A 22,500-nucleotide genomic window follows, 5' to 3' on the forward strand; every position below is an offset into this window, starting at 1 on the left:
CCACAGATTACAATGGCTCTAGTTCTCCCTCACCTGCTCTTCTAATCACATGCACAGGTATTTAGAGCAGAGAGGTTTTGCATTTCACTCTCTCTCCTTGGAGCCTGGGGGCTGGGGGTGTCGCTACTCTCCTGCATCCAGTATCGAGGTTGACGGCCTCTCCACGTATGACAGTACCAGAGGATTTGCCTGGACTCCACAAACAGATAAGACAAAACAAATGGTTACTGCTGTTGCTAAAAGACTGTGCTGTATCTTGTGTCCCTAAATGAGAGAGCATTGTTTTAAGCTGGGGAACCAGTTTAGTTGGCCAGCAGCTGTTAGAGAGACTGATTCTGATGTGTAGTTAGATCCCTGAAAGGGATAGGATTTGCTTATATGATTTTGGTTTTATTTCTTGAAATAACAGTGTGGGAAATATTGTAACACTGAAATGTGTGAACTGCTGAATGAAAGTATCTGAGTACCTCTAACCTACACATGTTAAAGCTGCAGTACCTTACTTGGATGAAAATAAAGCAGGCAGAAGCCTGAGTTAAGCAGCATAATACTTTGCATGATCCTGTTTGTTGTATAATTAACCCTAGAAGACTGTGTCGGGAAGAACCCAGACAGACGTCAGCACTACAAAAGAGGGGCGTTTGTCACATATGGTGGAGAATGCGGGTCGACACTAAAAAGTCTGTGGGTTTGCAAATAAATGCGGGGGTTTAAAATGGCCACCGAGCTGAACTAAAGTACAGATGCTATGAGTGAAGTCTGTCCCAATGTGTATATCAGTTGTGCTTCTAGCATACACAGAGAATGTGCGAAGTGTGGATGCAATAGCACCCTGAACCCAAACAGAAAACCAAAATGTTTTGCTGAAGAAGAAAAAAAAAAAAAAAAATTGCATCTAGCAAGTGCTGTTTGTAAAGCTAATGCATTTTGCTGAAGTGAGTGAATTTGCAGCTAGCAAGTGCTGTATGCAAGTTGCTGAAGGGAGTGAAATTGCAGCTAGCAAATTGTTCCTGCCGGGTTTCTAAAATGGCCGACGTGAAATGTTTATTTTGTAATGTACATAATCATGAAAAACAGTGTCCCTTCAGGCCATACGATGATGATGATGATGATGATGACGACTCGTATGTGGCCCCTGGAGGAGAGCCGTACCCACAGATGAATTTAGTATGCTGGGCCTGTCATAAAGTAGGTCACATGGAAGATGTGTGCCCCAAAATTTTCAAAGACAAACAGCTGCAAAAGCAAGCAACGCCCTATGTGTGCAAGCAAGATGTGGAAGCTGATACCAGTGAGCGTGTGCCCAGTACCACTGATATCTCTGGAGCTAATAAAGCAAAAAGAAAGAAGAAGAAAAAGAAAACTGTCCCTCAAGTCACAGGGGAAGTGACCGAGCCACTTGAACCTGCGCTGTCAGGACATGCGTCAGAAAGGCGCCGAGATGTGCTGCAGACCGGAGTGATCGGCAGAATTGTCACGGGAACAGTGGCAAAGGAAAAGGAGGAGCAGAGGGAAGCTGAATCCTTGAACCAGGATAAAGAGGCTTTGGTTTCTGCACTCCAAGCTGCCCGCCATAATTATGAAGTCCTGTGGCAGGATTTGGTGAAGGAGCGAGAATGTTGGAAGAAGGAGCAAGAATCTAACAATAAGGTGCGAGAAGCGAACGCCGAGTTACAGAGGTGTATACTTCCAGCTTTACAAGAGCACGAGGCTTTGAAGAAAACAGAGTCTCTCTTACGGAGTGAGCTGGAAGAGGTGACGACTAGTCTGGAAAAGGCCAACACCGTAATTGTCACCATGGATGGAAAACAGATTAAGTCTGACAAATTGATTGCTATCCTAAAACAGAAATACGGGAAGGCTCTACAAGAGGTTCATGTGCTCAGCACAGAGGTGCAACACTTGCGCCTGGAGGGCCACGGTCTGAACACAGAGCTGGGAATGTTGAAGCAAACCCATGAGATTGCCCTAAGTGAGTTAGAGACTGTAAAGCAAGAAAATGAGACTCTGAAATTGGAAAATTCAGATTTGACTGACCAAGCAGAAAAAATAAAGAAACAGTTGACTCAGGAAAAATTAGAAGTGCAGGAAGCACTGATGCACACTCAGAGCCAGCACCAGGAAGAAATGGACGCTCTGAGAACAGAATTGCGAGATGTATGCACAAAACAGAATTCTCTCGTGGAGGAACTTAACATTTTGAAAAAGGAGAAAAGCATTAGAATAATTCAGAAGCACTGCAAAGCTCTTATCCAAGGAAGAAGGGAAAGAGAAAATTATCAGCGTAAACGCGCCGCAACTATCATCCTACAGGCTGCCTACAGAGGGATGAAAATTCGTGTGTTCAATCACCGGAATAAAGCAGCCTGTGTTCTTCAATCATTCTACCGTGCCCGCATGGTACGAAACAGGTTCCTCATTATGAAAGGAGCAACTATAAAAATCCAGTCTCTGACTAGGATGACACAGAACAGGATTCGCTATCAAACCCTGAGAAATGCGTCACTGGTTATCCAGCGGTACTTCCGCCTGAATAAATGTAGACCTCAGGAAAGAGAGGTCCAAGACTACATGCCTGCCGGCTGCAAAGGTAAAATGCCACAGGGTACAGCCAGAGTTAGTGAGAGCCCCATCAAGGTGAAGGTGCTCCAGGTAATCAGTGCTTCATCTTCTAAATACCATATAATTGCCCCAAAGGAAAAATCCCAAATCTCTGAGAGTGATGGTCATGAGAAAATACATGGCAGTAAGAAGTACCATAAAGGTTCAAAGGTCGCAAATCAAAAGCGACGAAGGTCAACGCTGGCCTTGAATTTTTCCGGATCTCGCCACTCTGGGCCACAATATAAAGACAAAGACTATCCGGGCCCAGAGTTCTGTCAGAAGCTAAAGAAACAGTCCAGTCATTTGCAGTTTGCACCGGCCTATGAAATAAAGTCAGGAAATGTAATGGACTGGAAGTCAAAAAAAAAAAAAAAAATGTGTTTGGGGAATTGACCGATATTTTTTTGTTATTACACGTGTGGACTATGTCACGGACACTTAACTATGCAAATAAGCTATTGTAGTTAAGGTATATTAGGCCTCTAGAATAAGCATTTTGTCAAGGGTACAGTGTTATATTGGTTCTCTGTGTTGAAAATGTAGCTAAACTACAAATTAATATACAGGGTTGATGGCCCTTTCAGTTGGTAAATTATATAATGAAGTTCATATTCGTGTCATGTGAATACTTAATGTTGTACTGAGGAGTTAGCTCAAGTATTTCAGGTAGGACGCTCACCCCAGTGAGGTCCATGGCCGCTCACCCCAGTAGGTGTGAGCTGGGGAGGGGGATATGTGACATAGTCCAAAGATGTTAGGCAGCTTTCTGCCCCATTTTAGAGCAGAAAGTGCAGGAATAGTTACAAATGATCCGTTCCACAGCTTCCCATTACCTCAGGCAGCTGGATGGAAAATCCAGACCACAGATTACAATGGCTCTAGTTCTCCCTCACCTGCTCTTCTAATCACATGCACAGGTATTTAGAGCAGAGAGGTTTTGCATTTCACTCTCTCTCCTTGGAGCCTGGGGGCTGGGGGTGTCGCTACTCTCCTGCATCCAGTATCGAGGTTGACGGCCTCTCCACGTATGACAGTACCAGAGGATTTGCCTGGACTCCACAAACAGATAAGACAAAACAAATGGTTACTGCTGTTGCTAAAAGACTGTGCTGTATCTTGTGTCCCTAAATGAGAGAGCATTGTTTTAAGCTGGGGAACCAGTTTAGTTGGCCAGCAGCTGTTAGAGAGACTGATTCTGATGTGTAGTTAGATCCCTGAAAGGGATAGGATTTGCTTATATGATTTTGGTTTTATTTCTTGAAATAACAGTGTGGGAAATATTGTAACACTGAAATGTGTGAACTGCTGAATGAAAGTATCTGAGTACCTCTAACCTACACATGTTAAAGCTGCAGTACCTTACTTGGATGAAAATAAAGCAGGCAGAAGCCTGAGTTAAGCAGCATAATACTTTGCATGATCCTGTTTGTTGTATAATTAACCCTAGAAGACTGTGTCGGGAAGAACCCAGACAGACGTCAGCACTACAAAAGAGGGGCGTTTGTCACACTATGCAATATGTCTCCTGGACATACAGTTACATTAACCCCTGGTCCCTGAAGGGCTGGAACCAGGCTACATAATACATAAAATCTGGTTCTAACTCCGGTGTCAGCTCCTTGTGATTTTGGGCAAGTTACTTTATCCTGTGCCAGGGCGCTATATAAATAAATAAATTCATTTAAAAAGAAAATGATGGTAGTAGCAGGTTAGGCCTTATTCTGTAATTTCACAAGAGGCCATTCAGCCGTTTTCAGCATGTGAAAATCAATTTAAAAAAAAACTATTAGAAAACGGTGTGATCTGCCACTTCTGCTTCTCATTCTAGGAAGACTTGTAATGTTTTGTTCTGCGACCCTGGAGAAGAGAACAGTAGCACTCCATTTTCAATGGAGATTTTCAAGCGGTTTGTAATGTATTCAATAGGCACCTGGAGAAAGGACCTCCACACTGGACTGAAATCCATTGAGTGCACGTGGAATGATTGATAGATATTGTTGTGCCACACAAAAGACGTTTTTGTACATTTCCCAGTCAATGTGGTTGGAATAATCACTGGAAAATATGAGCGAGACACTCGTAATTTCCAGTACAAGCGCCACACCCTCTCTGGGTTCATTTCAGGATCTGGAAGAACCAGCGCATAACATAAAACACTTTCTGAATTTCCCTGGGCAGGCTGCGGAAATGTGGCCTGGTTATAAATATTTCGAAGTCTTGTACTTTTCTGAATATGGAAGAAGAAGAAAAGGACAATATTTTTTTTTGTCATATATATATATATATATATATATATATATTCATATACATCTTTCAATGTTGTCTTCTACATTATTTATTGCCACTGTTAGCCACGCGCACTGATTGACACGTATTGGGATGAGATTGCTTCTACAAAGATGAGTAAAACATATGTAAACAAACATAAAGAACATAAGAGTATTTCCTATGTGACAGAGTTAACACACAGTATGTACGTTACCCAATAAACTACAAAGTTGTGTCAGAGTTTTCCCCACTTGTTTGACCCATTTACTAAATGGTGAAATCTCCTTCTAGAGTGTAAGCTTCTGGAGACAGAGCCTCCTTCTTATTGTCTCGGTTTGTCTTAACATATGTGCTCCTTTGTCTTAGAATGTTATTGTCCTCCCTCCCACCTTTGGACTGTGCTACGGAATATGTTGGTGCCATACACATAAAAGATAATAGTAATAATAAACTCCCGGCATGACCACGCTTGCCTTGTCTCTGAGACACCCCAGATTTAGCCATTGTTTGCCTGAATGATTGGAAATATAATATGACCACAGGTAATGACGCAGAGCCAGTGTATGATAAAATTGTTGATATGAGATGCAGCGTTCTTCTTAATATTGAGCGGATCACGTTATATTCGTCAGGGAAGACCAAGGCAGCCATTCTCTGGAGATTCCAAAAAGTATGTATGTATATCTTTATTTATATTGTGCCACCTAGGTACAGAGTGCTTCACAACACACGTGACACAAAATAACACAATGGAAATGAGCGCTTTAGACAAAACTATAGGAAAAGGAGTCCCTGCCCCGAAGAGCTTACAATCAGGTAATGTTTTTAGTAGGTGGAATTGTGTCTAGTCGTACTATACCATATAAAAATATATTGATCAGACGTTGTTCAGCTTCATCTTTCCAACAGACAACTTTGTAGTTTGAGGTTACAATTCTTGTGTAGGTGCTAATTGCACGAAGGACTTAATTAGCTAAATCAATCGGCGATTCTGTTCCTGCTGCCAGCGGGTCCTGCAACATCTTTCCATATGAGATCTCCCCAAGGAAGCAGATTTATCTGTGGACTTTTGTGCAAATCAATTAACAGAAAACCCATATATGTGCTATAACAGAAACATTTCTTTATTACACTGTGGCCCATATTACTTAATAGTGCTATGCACGAAAACACCCTTCCGGTGTCGGAAAACACCTAAGGGCTAAGTCCCTTAAATAACGTGTCTTATGATGTAGCACCACTTTGTAAATAATGGCGGTATGTATTAGCAATCTCTTGATTATATACAGTGCGTCAATTACATATTAGGGTTTAGGTTATTGATGTAAAGCATCAGAATTGATTTAAGGTGCAAAATTACCTTTGAGATGTAAGTACTTATTGCTTTATTTTGTGGCAATTAAAGATGAATGGAGTTTACCTAATCTGAAGCACTCTCTCCTGATTTAGAAAATATGTTTTAAGGGAACTCTAAAGCAGTAAACTGCTAATGTTGTGTGTATGTGTATAAACACACACATATAGACATGTAGCCCCCTTTCCACGTGTCTTAGGGAACTACGTGTGCTTAATACCTGTCTGGCGTGCAGGAGGCCTGATCGTCCGCCACTGGGAGCCTGGGGGGTTCACGTTTACTCTGGTTACAGCGCCTCCACCTGAGAGGGATCCTAGCGCAGCTGGATAACCTCACAGGACCCAATACAGTCAGATAATAAATATACACACTGGTATAACGAACTTATCTTTACTGACACACATATAAAGAACCATATAACCACAATAATAATACAACCCCCCACAATTCAATACCCACCACACAGTAACACCACCCTGGTGGAATGCCCCCAAAGTTTACAAGCTAAACCCCAAGTTTGGAAATGTCTCCATATGTTTATCATACATACATATAAACACGCCTGCACACAGACACTATGATCAGTATTAATATGTGATGTGCTTGATCAAGCTTAATTCCTGCATAGATGGGAAATGACGCAGGAACAGGTGACAAAGCAGCTGAACGTTGCATGTAAGACGCCTGACCGCAGAAATGCATGGGTTAATGGAAAAATGGTTAAGCCCAGATTTAGTTGCTAAAGCAGCAGTCCCCCTCTTCCCACCCCTCCCCCTCTTCCCCCTCCCTTTCCCCCCACAGACTCCATTGAAACCTTTTTTTTTTAATCTTTAACTATGGTGACACTTTGTCATTCATATCAAAATATATCCCGTGGCACTGCAGTCTTAATTAAATACTTTGTGTTTTATTGTAGCATAAGTCAATGTTTCTGAGTCACATGGACACCTTCATCAGGACCGTGACCCCGGGAAGTTGACTTACCGTATAACACAATAAAACACAAAGTATTGAATTAAGACTGCGGTCCCAGTCAGCACTGTGACACGCGCGCCCGGCGGGGGTGGGTGGGGGCGTCGCCTGCACAGCGCTAACCGCGATCTGTAGTCTTCCTGGGAGAGAGGGAGATTGCGACGGGAGGGGGCGTGGTGGGGGTTTTGCGGGGGCATGGCCATGACTTCACGCGGCTGGTTCGCCCTCATTGGGTGAACCACCAGCGGGGGCGTGGCCACGCCTCCGTGGCAAGTTCTAAACTCAATTTCATTGAGATTAAAAAACCTGGCAGTATGGTGCGGCTGCACCTTCAGCGGGAAGGTGTGTACTGGGCCCTTCTCCATTGAGGGGCGGTGCTTATACGCTCGGCGTGTGCTGTAGCAGTCACTGGGACCGCAGCCTAAGACTGGAGTGCCACAGGATACATTTTGATATGGAGCACACAGCAAGTAATTCTACAAGCATCACTTAGATTGTAAGCTCTTTGGGGCAGGGACTCCTTTTTCTAATGCTACTTTTATGTCTAAACCACTTGTTCCCATTATATGTTATATTATAATGTCACATGTATTACTGCTGTGAAGCGATATAGACCTGGATGGTGCTATATAAAGAAAGATATACATACAAGCAGCTCTGTTTGGGAAGGTGTGCATTTATCATACCTGTCTCTACACACTTTGGTGTCCCAACCATTGCACCTGCAAGAACCATGGATCACAGTGTCCTTACTTCCACCATACACTAAACAGTCACCCCCACTCCTCTCCCACCCAGTCATTCGCCACTCATCCTTATTGGTCCCACAGTCACCCCTAATTACCTCCAATCACCCCTAATTACCTCCAATCACCTTTAAACTCACAAAATGACCCCCTCAGGTCCGGACCCCACAGCCACCCTTTAACATCCACATTCACTCCCATTGCACAGACACCCTCCATATAAACTCCCATATCCCCTCTCATTGCATACAAAGCCCCCATATAAACTGACACATTCACTAATATCCTAATATTCCTAATATCCAAACATACCATATGCCAGGGGTAGCCAACTCCAGACCTCCAAGGGCTACCAACAGGCCATGTTTTCAGGATATCCCTGCTTCGATTGGGCCACCTCTGCTGAAGCGGGGATATCCTGCAAACCTGACCTGTTGGTAACCCTTGAGGACTGGAGTTGGCCACCCCTGATCCACACATGCCCTATACATAACGTTAACTCTAATTTCGCACAGACCAAAGTGTCTATTAACCCAGCAGCCAGGTCTATTAAATCCTCTCGCCCTTATTCGGCCATTGATTTTCTCTCAGATTACCAGGACTCAGGTTAGGGTTAGGCTGGCATGTTAGGATTAGGGTTACACTGACCAAGTACTTTGTCTAGTCAGGCTTCCTGGTAAATAAGGCTGAACATGTCTCTCATTTTTCTGTCTCTGCCGCGACAAATAGGCGCAACCGTAACCTAATTATATGCAAACTTGTGTGTAAATGTACTGACTTCATAAAACTTGGTGTGTCCACCGGTTCTGAACGAGACGTATGAGAACAACTGGGTTGGACCAACACAAGGAAAGAGATACAAATTAGCCTCTTTATTGCTCGAGGTTTCGTGGAACGTTTTGCTAAATCCTACATGCCACCCTAGGCAAGAACCAACAGCAACGTCATACATATCTCTCCGTCTCTCACGTTCCTATATCTATACCCTGTACCCATTGGTCGAAGCTCAGAACCTTCAGCTAATAAAAGCATCTGGACACAAGTAGGTCAGCTGCAGACAGCATAAAAATGTGAGAAACCCCGCAAAGCTGTTTTCTGTCTCATACACAGTGCAGTCAGATAGTAACAGGTTACAGTATTTAGAACAGCCCTCTACTGTATAAACAGTGTATTTATTGCTGGCTCACATAAACCTGCCCCAGCTGAGACTGGTACACTAATATGGTATAAAGCAGCGGTGCGCAAACTGGGGGTGTGAGACTTTTCTGGCGGGGCGCGGCGTTTAGGCCTCGTTCAGGGTGCAGGCTTCGGAGGGAGGGCGTGCTGCCGTGCGAGCTGCCGTGGGACACAATGTATTCAAATTGAATACTGGTTGTCAGGGTAGCAGCTGCCCTGTCTCCGAAGTACGGAGTTGACGCTGGCTACAGTTTCAATAAACAACCCAAGTCGTTTTTTGAAGCTGCAGCAGCGTCACTGGGACCTCGGCAGCCAATGAAATCATTCTTGAGAATGATTTCAAGACTGCAACTTGGATCCCTAACCTCAGGTCTGTAGTCCCGCCCCCTCCCCGCCTCCTCAACTCCTGAAAAAGTCTGCTGGGGAGGATGAACACACATCGCCCAGCAGACTGCCGCCCGCCCTCGCGAACGCCCGCCCTCCAACTCCTGCCTCTTATTTTATTTATTTATTTTATTTATAAAAATGTTTTACCAGGAAGTAATACATTGATACCTCTCGTTTTCAAGTATGTCCTGGGCACAGAGTTATAAAAAATACCCTGAACGAGGCCTTAGAGGTCCCGCGCTGAGAGCGCGAGGCCTCTGTAAACGTACTTACCCGGCTCCAGTCACGCGTCTTTATGACAAGGCGGCGACGGGCAAATGACGCCCGTTGCCATGGAGATGTGACATTTGACGCAACATTAAAGGTGCGAGGGGGGGTTGGGGGTAGGGTGACCAGATTTTGAAAATGAAAAACCGGGACACATTTTTTTTTTACATAACAGTTTATTTATTGTAGTACACTTATACTTTACTACCATTAGTCCTTGTTACGTGCGTGTGTGCGCGTGCGTCGGATGACCTCACTAATCGAACAAAAAAAAAACCCAGATGTGAATGATTCTGTACCCATTAACCAGTGTCAGGACGCCCCCTCTTCACAATTTCTAAAGCAGCAATCCCGCCTGGGATCTTACCTGATCCGCAGTCCCTCAAGGTACTATACTGGAGGGGAGGTGTTCCCTACCTACCTTCCGATGTCTCCCGCGTGAAACTTGAGTCAGATCTGGAAGAAAACAGGATAGGTTACTTCGGTGTAGGTATACGGCAGTTAAGATAAGACATAGAGGGTGAGGGAGACTGGGGGGGGGTGAGGGAGACGGGGAGGGTGACGGGGAGGGTGAGGGAGACGGGGAGGGTGAGGGAGACGGGGAGGGAGACGGGGAGGGTGAGGGAGACGGGGAGGGTGAGGGAGACGGGAGGGTGAGGGAGGCGGGGAGGGTGAGGGAGGCGGGGAGGGTGAGGGAGACGGGGAGAGGGAGAAACACCCACTGACACACACACACACCCACTGACACCCACACACCCACTGACACACACACACACACACCCACTGACACACACACATACACACCCACTGACACCCACACCCACCCAGTGACACACACACACACCCAGTGACACACACACACACCCAGTGACACACACACACCCACTGACACACCCACACACCCACTGACACACACACACACACCCACACACCCACTGACACACACACACACACACACACACACACACACTGACACACACACACACTGACACACACACCCACTGACACCCACACACCCACTGACACACACACACACACCCACTGACACACACACACACACACACACACACAAACACACCCACACACAAACACACACACAGACACACACATAATGATACACACACACACACACACACACACACAGACACACACATAATGATACACACACACACACACACACACACACACACACACACACACACACACACACACACACACACAGCCACACACACACACACACACACACACACAGCCACACACACCCACTAATACACACACACACCAACTGATACACACACACACACACACACACACACACACACACACACACACACACACACACACACACAGATACACACCTATACACACACACACACACCTGTGTACGTGTACGCTGATACAAACACACACACATGCTGATACAAACACACACACAGATAAACACACAAACACACACAGATACACACACAAACACACACAGATACACACACTGATACACACACAGCCACACACACACACTAATACACACACACACACACACCAACTGATACACACACACTGATACACACACACACACACACACACACACACACACGCTGATACAAACACACACATATGCTGATACAAACACACACACACACACACAGAGATACACACACACACACCCGCCTCCCCGTGCACCGCCCCCCAGCGACGGAAGTCACTGGTAGCCGAGCCCGTGGACAGGACGAGAACCCGCCCGCCAGACCTGGCTTCGCTCTCTCCCACCTATCGGGGATAAGGCTGCGTGCCTGGACAGAAGCAGGGAGTTCCCCAACAGCAACCGCGCACTGTCCCCATGCGCACGCGAGGGAGGGAAAGTTCGCACGCCTCCAGCCATCCACGCTCCCACCAACCCTGCTCCCCCCGCGCCTACCTCTCTACCTCGGGCAGCAGCCACAGGGAACGGAGGCAGAGGGGAGAAAAGCGCCAAACAGCCAACAGCTGTCCCCGCTCCCACCTCCCTGTCCGCGCGGATCGTGTGAGGAAGCGGAGAAAGCCCCGCCCCCGGCATCCTCCAGCCAATCACCTGCAGCCCGGCATATTAGAAGCCCAACCCCCTGAAATTCAAAAAAATACTCACCGGCCGGGCTGCCGCATCCTCGCCGTCGCCGCGCACCGCCACCGCATCTACAGTACAACACAAACGGGACCAGGGAGAAAATCCGGGACATTTCCGGTACACACAGAAAACCGGTACAGCTCTCGAAAAACCGGGACTGTACCGGCAAAAGGGGGACGGGTGGTCACCCTAGTTGGGGGGCGCGACGGAGGAGCAAAGCGGGTAGGGGGGGCGCAGGTGTAGGGAGTTTGCGCACCGCTGGTATAAAGATATATTTATAAATAGATATATAGATAGCCCTGGTTACACAATATATAAATGTGTATATATATATTTACAAATAAATGCAATGGTTTTGATGGGCAAACATTCTTTGCATATTAACCCCATGGCTGCCAGAGAGGCCTGCGCGGCCCCTCTGACATGGAATAGGTTAATAAGCCACCAAGTGATGGGAAAGCGCCGCCCCCCTGCGGTCAGGCCCGGGAGTGATACACGCACTACTGGCAGCTGAAGCCGACTCAATGCGCGACAGCCCTGGCACCGTCTCCCCCCCACCACCCCCGGAAGTGGCGCGCTTTACGGTAGCCATTCCACACGTGTTGGTTTGGGAAGGAGATCGGAACCGGAGACACAGAGATGAGCCCGGCACGGGGCGGCGGGTAAGTGGTCTGTCTGCCGAACTCCTGCGAGGGAGATCGCGGCCAAGTGCTGTGGGTATGCTGTATCCCTTTAATCCTGGCTCTGGGGACGGTGGCCGTGTTGGGACATGTCTGTGCATGTTAGTAGTGCTCGTTTTCCTCACGGCCAGAGCAGGAAACCCACAGAAGTAGGATGCCACCAGCTTCTTGCCACTTAATTTTCCGATGATACCTTTTTTTTGACATTACTTTATTTAAACATGTTGCAAGGCCTTTATAACATCTATACACCCTGCTGTCTGGCAATTACCCCCACTTAGATTGTCAGCTCTTCGGGGCAGGGACTCCCTTTCCTATTGCTTATTCCCATGATGTGTTATATTATTATGTCACATGTATTACTGCTGTGAAGCGCTGTGTATCTAGGTGGCGCTATATAAATAAAGATATATATGTATATAGCCCCATCCAGGTACACAATGCTTTACAGCAGTTATACGCGTGACAATAATTTAAAACAAAGGGAGTAAGCGCTTCAGACATGACTGTAACAATAGGAAAATAGTCCCTGCCCCAAAGAGCTTACAATTATATACACACATTTTCATTACTTTAAATTACAAGTGGATTACAGGTAGTCCTCGCTTTACAACGTTTTGCTTTCCGCCGAGTGTGGTTTCCGCCGGCGGTTTTCACGTATCCGACGGAAACCGCCGGCGATTAACATGGGTCCTGGTTTCCGATTGTCCCATCTCCGACGCGGGATGCATTGTGTCGGAAGAACGAGGACTACCTGTACAGTGGGAGACATACTTTTTAGCTAATCAACTGGTGTGAAATGAGCAGGAGCAGAAAGTTCACGGCAACATCAAGGCTGCTGGTTGAAGAGCCCCCTCATGTATCCTCAGGTGGCATAGACCGGCAGTTGAATGCAGATGGGGCACTGACACAGGACGATAATACTGGGTGTCTACATGCCCAGGGCAAGTTAAATATTGATGGGGCACCTACTGTTTAAAGTTATCCAGCTTGGCAATTAGATGAGCCGGCATGGCTAGCTGTAACCAGGCTTGTAGGAAGTAACGTGATGGTGATAAACTGAGCCAGTGCCGGATTTCCCTTTAGGGCCGGGCGGCAAATTTCCCTTCCTTTCTCTTACACCCCGTGCCCCCCATATCCAGAGCAGAATGGGACATTTGGCCTGCGTTCTGTCGCTGGACATTTCGCCGCGATGTCCGTTGAGCGGCCGCTCCGACAATTCAGGTCTGATAAGTGTATGTTTAGATGTCCCGCGCGGGAACACTACACTGCCTAGACCTGCCGCTCTTAGGCGCCATCTTTAAATGTCCAGCGCAAGACATTTAAACATGGAACGACTGGTCTAGGCAGTGTAGTGGTCTCCTCTGTTAGGTAGTTTCTCCTCTGTTCTTGGCTGTTACAATAAATGGAGAATTGCATTGTGAACGTGTGAGTAGAGCTCTACTGTGTATCTCTGTCCTAGAGGAGACCGGCACTTTGAAGAAATGGTTTGCTATTGGCTGTAAGTCGCCTAATTCGACATGTTAGCATTACTGTTTCTTGCTTTACAGCAATATCCTGTCATCTGCCACAATGACTGAAGAGGAAGATCTGTTTGTCACGGAATACCCAGTCAGTGCCAGTGAGGATGAGGTGGGAACGTACTACTGTTATCATTATGTAGAGGCCATTTATTCGGCAAATAAGGCACTTATTCAGCCTTAACCCTGAAAAGCTAACCTAAATGTTTACCCTTACCATAACCAGTGCTATCTGAGTCCTAATAATTTTGGGTGGTAATTTCCAATCTTTTTTTTACACTGTGTACCCCCTGCTAGAAAATAGCATATTCAGACTATCGCTAACATAACTGTGACAGGTCCCAGGCAGCATAGTGTCCTGAGGTAGTGGGGGGAACACACGCTTAATAAGGATCCAAACTGCCCCTCAGTGTGTGCAGACAGCATGAGTGGTATAGCTGTCACTCACTGCGGGAGCTTCCAAAGTCATGCCCCACAATGCTTTGCACTGTCGAGGCAAAGCATTGTGGGGTGTGACTTTAGAAGCGCCTGCTGTAATTGATGCCTGTACCCCCTGTTTGGGAATCACTGATCTAGGAGAAAATCATTGCTGGCTGGCTTAGTAAGGGGGAGGGTGTAGGTTATAGAGATGGGTAAATAAGGGAGAGGGAGTAGGTTATAGAGCCGCTGCCAGGTAAATAAGGGAGAGGGAGTAGGTTACAGCAGGGGGGGGCGCATGATTTTTATGGGGGGGCACAGCGGTTACAGAGGCCCCGCGCCCTTCCCCAAGGCATTGAAATGAAATGCCGGGGGAGCCGTAGCATCCCTTTACTGCTGCCAGCCGGGTCTTTGGCATCACCATGGCAACGCAGAGTCAAATTACGCCACAGGGTCATGTGATGTGACGCGTCAAATGACCCGCGGGGTCATTTGACGCCGTGTCGTAGGAGACGGGGCGCGAACGTTGGGCTGCGAGGCACGGGGGGGCACAGGTCAAAAACTTTGCACACCCCTGGGTTATAGAAGCCCCTGTAATGCTTTCCTTTCTGTGCAGGGAGACAGTGACGGTGAGAGGACGCATCGGAAGCTGCTGGACGCCATCAGTTCTCTGGATGGGAAGAAAAGGTCGGTCTGTTTGCAGATAAGTAGCAAATACTGCTGTACGAGCCTGTCCCTTTTCTTTGAGATTTCAAAGCCTTTCTCTCTCTCTCTCTCTCTCTCTCTCTCTTTCTCTCTCTTTCTCTCTCTCTCTCTTTCTCTCTCTCTTTCTCTCTCTCTCTTTCCATGTAGGAGGCGTTTGGCTGAGCGGACAGAGGCTAGTGTGCAGGTGTCAGAGTTCAGCATCAGCTCGGAAGGTAATGCGCATTTCTATGATACTCGCGTTCTGCGTTTAATCCTTTTATTGTTAGTATGGCATGTAGTTTGGTATTAATTTGGCATGTTCTAAAGCAGCAATTGTTGGGGAGCAAACTCTCCCATTCTGTGTCTGAGCCAGGTACCCCGATGAGGAGTGCATGAAGGATCATTGTATCATTCCACGCAGCCTTTATTCTATCACATACAGTTAATTTGCAGCACAGATCGCTCGTGTCAGGGCGGGCAGCAAGGACGCAATTCATTTTGTGACGTCTGCTTTCAAAGATGATTAACAAAAAAAGGGATCGGCATTAATTTCACTCATTTCAGATTATTTACCTAGCAACAAATTCCATCCATGATCTAATCACCTGCTACCAATTACATTACGATAAAGAACCATTACAAATAATTACGTATAGCTCATATGCCATGATATTTATCACTGTTCATTTCTTTATCAGTCAAAATGGATGTCTTTATTTCTGCCACGTCCCTTCTATGGCAGTACAAACGAATGGGCCCCCTGCTCTTCTCACAATCATTTTTTTTTTTTGTCCCATCAGTGAAGGGGGTAGGTTTTCTCCTCACGGTTTTGGTGATACATCTGGGTACAGGAAACCTCTCTCTCAAAGTCCCCAAATGCCCTGATACGTGAGTTTGGCAAGTGGGAAATAAGCAGACATGAGCTTGCCTGTGGTGCTCGCCTTGGTACATAAAGTATGCCGCCTGCGTTGTGGTATTCAGAGGTAGCTCTACCCTCCTGCTTACCTGAACCTCGCTGCGGTCTGAGGTTTTCGCAGTGGTCGTTTGATGCGATTCCATTCTGGAGTGTAGAGGCCACGGGTGTGGAAACTGGCCGCGCTAGTGTCGCCTACGTTTCCAAAAGCCAGGATATGCCTTCTATAATCCGTCAGATCCTCTGTGGAGAGTCCTCATGCTACAGATGTGAGCAGGATTTGTAGATTCCTGTATGAATATGTACTTCAGAAGCAGGTGTTTTGTTCCAGACCTTGGGTGTGGCCGCCCTCTGTTGCATGAGACTCCTGGTTATGCAAATTGGTAATCATCTCTACATTATTATTGGGCCTCCTCCCTGCAAGTGCGCCAGACTATGAGCCCTGCATGAGCTAGCTATTGAGAGCTTGTGTGCTCTGCAACTACTCAGACTATCTGGGCACCCTGCCGGGCCGACTGGAGCAGGGATATCCTGAAATCCTGACCTGTTGGTGGCCCTTGAGGACTGGAGCTAGCCACCCCTGCTCTACAGTGTATCAGCCACCCAAACGTCTCTTCACTGTAGAGGAAATAACATTAACATTGCCCGGTAACAAAACATTGAGAAGTCTCCTGCTTTGACTGTGGCTGAAAAGTCCTTATCCCCTGTAATCATTTGTAAGAACCAACAAGGCGTCCGTCTCCCAGCTCTGTGTTTCTCTGTGCAGGGGGAGATATAGGGGTTCTTCAATTGTAGTTCACCCACACTACAGGTTTGTGCAGTAGTGTGGTGGTCTCCATATTCGATGCTGTGGACCAGTGTTGAAGATTTGTCATTAACAAATTTTATGAGCTATCTTTGCCCAATATTTTTGTTGCGTTGATTACCAAAGCAAGAATGATGTCTATGCTGAAGCAACATTTCAAAGCACGTATGGGTTTAATCATCATGATCATCAGCTGTGGCAAGGCTCAATGATGGTTTCTGGATCTCTCTTCTCTTTGTAATTTTAGATTCTAGGTAGCATGGGCAATTGTTATTAATGAGAACCCAAACTTGAACTGCTGCTAATTCTGCTGTGTATCTTTTGTAGGTGCTGGAGAGAAGATAAGTCTGTCTGACCTCATTGAGCCCATCAAAAAATTCACCTCCCTGTCTACTGTAAAGAAGCAACTGAACAAACTCAATCACAAGAATAGCGTGGAGCTCCCTCTCACCAAGGAGGAGACTCAGAGGGTAAGGAGAAGTTCAGATTGTTTACAAATATTGGGCAACACTTGGCATTTGTACGTGCCACTGTTTCCATTGCATCTACGCCAATGAAAACGTCTTCATATTGTAGTGACTGTATTAGCATTTTCTGAAGAAGTCTCATGTTGAGGTTACCGCAGGACTGTTCTGCTGAGTTTGAACATGTCCATTTATGTCACAGATACAAAGAGCAGTGGCCTATGAGAAGACCTCTGAAGAGGTCACAAAGTGGAACCATATCGTAAGGCAGAACCGCAAGGCGGATCAGCTGGTGTTTCCACTCAATGAGGAAAAGCTCCAAGTTGCACCCATTGAAGACGCGGTAACAGGTTGGAAAGTGAGTAACTAATCCTGGTTTCAGGCAGTTGTGTTCACGCTTCTATAATGTGTTGCAATCAATATGGAATATTTGTGTGTAGACTCAGTTTATTCTCTAGTACAGCTCAACCCCCGTTATAACGCGATCTGTTAAAACGCGAATCCGCTAATAACGTGGTGCAAGCGTGGCTCCCAATTTTCGTATTTATGAATACTTTCCAACACGATTATTGGTATCTTAAATACTTTATTGTACAATGCATACAATTGTACATTATTTGTAACGCGATCCGCTTATAGCGTGATGTGATTCTTTGGACCCCAAGCACAGCGTTATAAGGGGGTTGAGCTGTACTTTGTATCCCATTACAGTTTGTGATCAATGAATTGATTGAGAAATAAGATCTAGCCACAAAGCTATAATATAGTCAGTGTATTCTTGGTCACACTCGGCTCCCATTCTAGAAATGGGGTGCATTGACCGTTTTGAAGCTCTGTGAATAAACTTCTAAGCGTTTCTTTATCTGCAACCTACTGATTGGATCTTGGAGGTGTGAGGGAAGTGGAAGAGCGGAAATCCTTGCAAATACATGTACTTAACATTACTGTCGCAAAGAGCACAGGAGGAACATGAGTGGAAGTCATATTTTCTTACCCAGCTGCCTTTCTTTTAAAGAAGGATGGGGAACATGGTGGTATTACTTGCCACTGTACATGGAACGACCGGGAGGGTCCCACCTTGTGAAGCGCGTGCAGAGAAGACCAGAACTCACATTGATGTTTAGCAGATGGTTTTTCCCCCACGGCCAACGTTTTGGTCCCATGCTCTCAGAGAGATAGGTGTACAGGAGTTGGACTGAAACACCCGCCGTCTTCTCTGCATTTACGTTTCTCTTGTCAGCCTCGGGTCACTGGGAAATTCTTCCATTGATGGTTTTCAGAGAAAAATTCAAACTAAAACACATCAAGTAATGCCATTCTCCTAGCTCTTGCAAATGGTAGCTGTTGTGTTTGCACAGTTGTATTGTATCTTTGCAATGCTCGGCCATGCAGGGGACTTTGCCAACAGTTTAAAGATGGCCAATCCCTTGTAATTCAGGGGAAGATACAAATATAACCCGTTTGTCTGACCATTGCTGCAGCTTGTGAGGGGATTCCAGAGAGAATTAAGAAGAATAAACAATTCTAAACTCCGCTGCTTTTCTTATCTGGGATAGTAGATTTACAAAGGGAATACATTGATTTGCGCGTGATTAAATAAAACATCGACTGTGAATGTAGATTTGATTAAAGATTACGGTTTGTTACTTTTCGGTAAGGACATGTAATGAAGTTACGGTTGTGATGTGATAGTGTATTAAGGTCTGAGATAAGCTCTCTGTGATGTACATTTATATCATTTTTAAGGCACGCACTCCGCTGGAACAGGAAATATTTAATATCCTCCATAAAAACAAGCAGCCCGTAACCGATCCGTTACTAACGCCTGTGGAAGAGGCTTCTCTGAAAGCCATGAGTCTGGATGAGGTAAGGATTTAAGCTACTGTAAAAACAGTGGCCCAAATTTGTATCGTTTCCCAAAACCTCCCTTTGTTGTGTTTCCTAAACGTCCTCTTAGATGTTTGCTTTTAATTTAGAGAGGGGGGTGTAAAGCCCTAAATGGGAATCCTGAGAAACTACTCAGCTCATTATACATGAGAAGTAAATGTGCCGGCTGCATCGCACATTGAACAAGACCCCAGAATCTAGATGTAGGACCGATTCACAGGTCATACGTCGCTCAAACAAGTGGAACATTTTATTCAATATATGCAGAAGTGTCTGCTTGGGCTGTTTTTTGGATGAAAATATCCATAGAAAGTAAGGGCTGTTCTATAGAGGGCGCGCTTGCTGCAGTTATAGTTGGCTGTGGTTAGTCAGCCTTCCTATAATAGGACCGCGCGCGCGCACGGGGTGGAGCCGGCCGACAGGGGAGAAGATGGGGAAAATAAAGATTTTGCGCCACTGAAGTGTGTGTGTGTGTGTGTGTGTGTGTGTGTGTGTGTGTGTGTGTGTGTGTGTGTGTGTGTGTGTGTGTGTGTGTGTGTGTGTGTGTGTGTGTGTGTGTGTGTGTGTGTGTGTGTGTGTGTGTAATAAATAATTTATTCTTATCAACGTATTTATTATAAACGTATTTATAACACACATATATATATATATATAATTATGATATAATATAATATAACACACACACACACTACCTCACTGTGTCGCTCACAGCATACACACACACACACACACTACCTCACTGTGTCGCTCACAGCATACACACACACACACACACTACCTCACTGTGTCGCTCACAGCATACACACACACACACACACTACCTCACTGTGTCGCTCACAGCATACACAGACACACACACACTACCTCACTGTGTCGCTCACAGCATACACACAAAAAGTGTGCGGCATGCGCATCGCCGCACACACTACATTATGGGCCTTAATGGGGATGGGTTTTTGCAGGGCAGGTATGACATATAGAAGTCTGTGATGTTGATATGAAAGCATGGTATCACATGGGGTGTTGAAGAGGTCCTCTCTGCATGCACATAATGATTGGAGGGGCCAGCTTGCGTTGATTAGAATCACAACACCATTATTATTATTTGAATGGAAATAAATGCAGAGTAGGCCGTGGGTATGTAAATACAAATCACAGATATGTGCTGTACGTGGTGTTTTCTTGGTTACATTTTTAATCGGTCTGTTGGCAATTAGTTATTCCTGTCATCAATGGCTTCAGTGCCCGCTCTCAAACAGCAGTGCTCCTCTCCCGGTGGCTTCCTGCTTTAATCCTCCCTTCGTGGGAGAGATGAGAATAATGCGTGTGGACACACTACCGTTGAGCCAAGATATCCGTCAATTAATACGATCATTTTCACAGCGACGTTTATTTACAGTGTTTTTTTTGTACAGCTGATAATAAAGAACATTTGAGCACACTAACATTTTATGCCTTAATCACGTGGCATACAGTACATCCATTGAAGCCAGGGATTCTGGGTAATGGGTAACGAAGTTCAAATGAATGTGTCACATTTTGCTGTTTGTTCCCTTCAACATGGATCCCTTTAAGCTTATGCCTGCTGTTTCACACAGCTTTTACAGCAAAGTCGGGGTTAAAAAGTGCGTGGCCAGCAAACCTACTGGCAGACAGCTGTTTCCGACCTTTTGGGTCTCATCTGTGTGTTGCTGACTTTGCATTGCAAAGCTGGGAGGGATCAATGTTAAAGGGGCTGACGAGCAATAAGTGATTCACTGCGAGTGCTTATCTGCCTGTCAGTACTCCGTCCCTGTCTGCAGTGCGTAAAAGTAGGTTTGGGAGACCTGTGTGGGGTCGTGCTCTTTATCATCACGATACTGTACGATGGAGCGCTTTTCTCACACTAACTTGGTTGTGTCCATATAATAACTTTATTTCATGCCATGCTTTTCTCCCACTGGGACACAAAGCGCGTCACAATGACAGTATAGCGCACGGTACGCAGCACGTAGGAATGTTACAGACACAGTCACTGCCCCGCAGAGCTTACAATCCTATGTTTTTGATACCTGAGGCCCAGGGAGATAAAGTGACTTGTCCAAAGTCCCAAGGAGCCGACACCGGGAATTGATCCCGGATTTCCTTTCTCCGTTAGGCCAAGCTTCGTCGGGCCGAGCTGCAGAAAGCACGAGCGCTGCAATCCTATTACGAGTCAAAAGCCCGCAGGGAAAGGAAGATTAAAAGCAAAAAGTAAGAATTCATTTTATGCGGACAAAGTTCTTCGATTTCCCTGATACAACTGGTTCAGCAGATTAAAAGTCTCAATGGGCTGATGAGGACAGGTTCTGGTGTCATTGTTCCGCTGTCATGTGTTTGCCTTTGTTATCAGAATGACCTCATCGTATGAAACAGGCACCATGAACCCTGGCTCTGCAAAGGTCAGCGTTTGTTCTTTAACCTTAAACCAGTGTTTCCCAACTCCAGTCCTCAGGGAACCCCAACAGGTCAGGTCTTAAGGATACCCCTGCTTCAGCATTGGGTCAATCAGCGGCTCAGACATTTTTACAAATCCTGTGCTGGAGCAGGGATATCCTTAAGACCTGACCTGTTGGTTGGGGGTTGCACAGGTTGGGGGTTGTAACATTGAATGTATTCTGTGTTTCGCAGGAACCCAACGTCTGTATTCAAATTATTATACAAGCGCTCCTCAAACTAAAACTAAGCAGCCAATGTGGACCTGACTTACTACAATCTAGGTTCCTACGACTTGGTGCCCCAGCGATTGCCAAACCAATTTCTTCCATAATCAACTCTATCCTGTCTGCAGGCCATATCCCTAAGACCTGGAAAACTGCCAGAGTTGTCCCAATCTTCAAAAGTGGGGACAAAAACACTGTCTCAAACTACAGGCCAATCTCACTTCTCCGAATTCTATCCAAAGTGTCCACTCCCAACTAAGCGATTACTATACCAAGACAAATTTCCCTAGCCAATTCCAATCTGGCTTTCGCCCCAAACACTCCACCGTAACTACCCTGCTAAAAGTTTGCAATGAAATCCAGTTTGGAATGGAATGGGGACAACTCACTGGTGCAATATTCCTAGATTTTGCAAAGGCTTTTGACACAGTTGATCATGTTATCCTGCTTAACAAACTCCAGAGCTCTGGAATAGGGAAGCATGCTTTAAGCTGGTTTCAGTCCTACCTATCAGGAAGATCCCAACATGTGTCCATCTCTGGCTCTAACTCCAACCCCCTGGATATCACCTGTG

The 22,500-nt window shown here is 45.9% G+C and overlaps 1 protein-coding gene across 1 annotated transcript in view; it reads left to right on the forward strand.

The window, feature by feature from the left end:
* Nucleotides 1-12,445: 12,445 nt before the first annotated feature.
* The window catches only part of UTP14A (UTP14A small subunit processome component), a 20,682-nt gene continuing 10,627 nt past the window's right edge, over nucleotides 12,446-22,500 (forward strand). Inside the window, exons 1-8 of the mRNA XM_075572836.1 lie at nucleotides 12,446-12,537; nucleotides 14,106-14,187; nucleotides 15,109-15,179; nucleotides 15,345-15,409; nucleotides 17,222-17,364; nucleotides 17,561-17,716; nucleotides 19,105-19,224; nucleotides 21,383-21,477. Of these exons, the coding sequence (XP_075428951.1) occupies nucleotides 12,515-12,537; nucleotides 14,106-14,187; nucleotides 15,109-15,179; nucleotides 15,345-15,409; nucleotides 17,222-17,364; nucleotides 17,561-17,716; nucleotides 19,105-19,224; nucleotides 21,383-21,477 (755 nt within the window). The 5' untranslated portion in view covers nucleotides 12,446-12,514. The remainder of the gene's footprint in view (nucleotides 12,538-14,105; nucleotides 14,188-15,108; nucleotides 15,180-15,344; nucleotides 15,410-17,221; nucleotides 17,365-17,560; nucleotides 17,717-19,104; nucleotides 19,225-21,382; nucleotides 21,478-22,500) is intronic.

This window comes from Ascaphus truei, chromosome 16 (genome assembly GCF_040206685.1).
Source record: "Ascaphus truei isolate aAscTru1 chromosome 16, aAscTru1.hap1, whole genome shotgun sequence".
Taxonomy (NCBI): domain Eukaryota; kingdom Metazoa; phylum Chordata; class Amphibia; order Anura; family Ascaphidae; genus Ascaphus; species Ascaphus truei.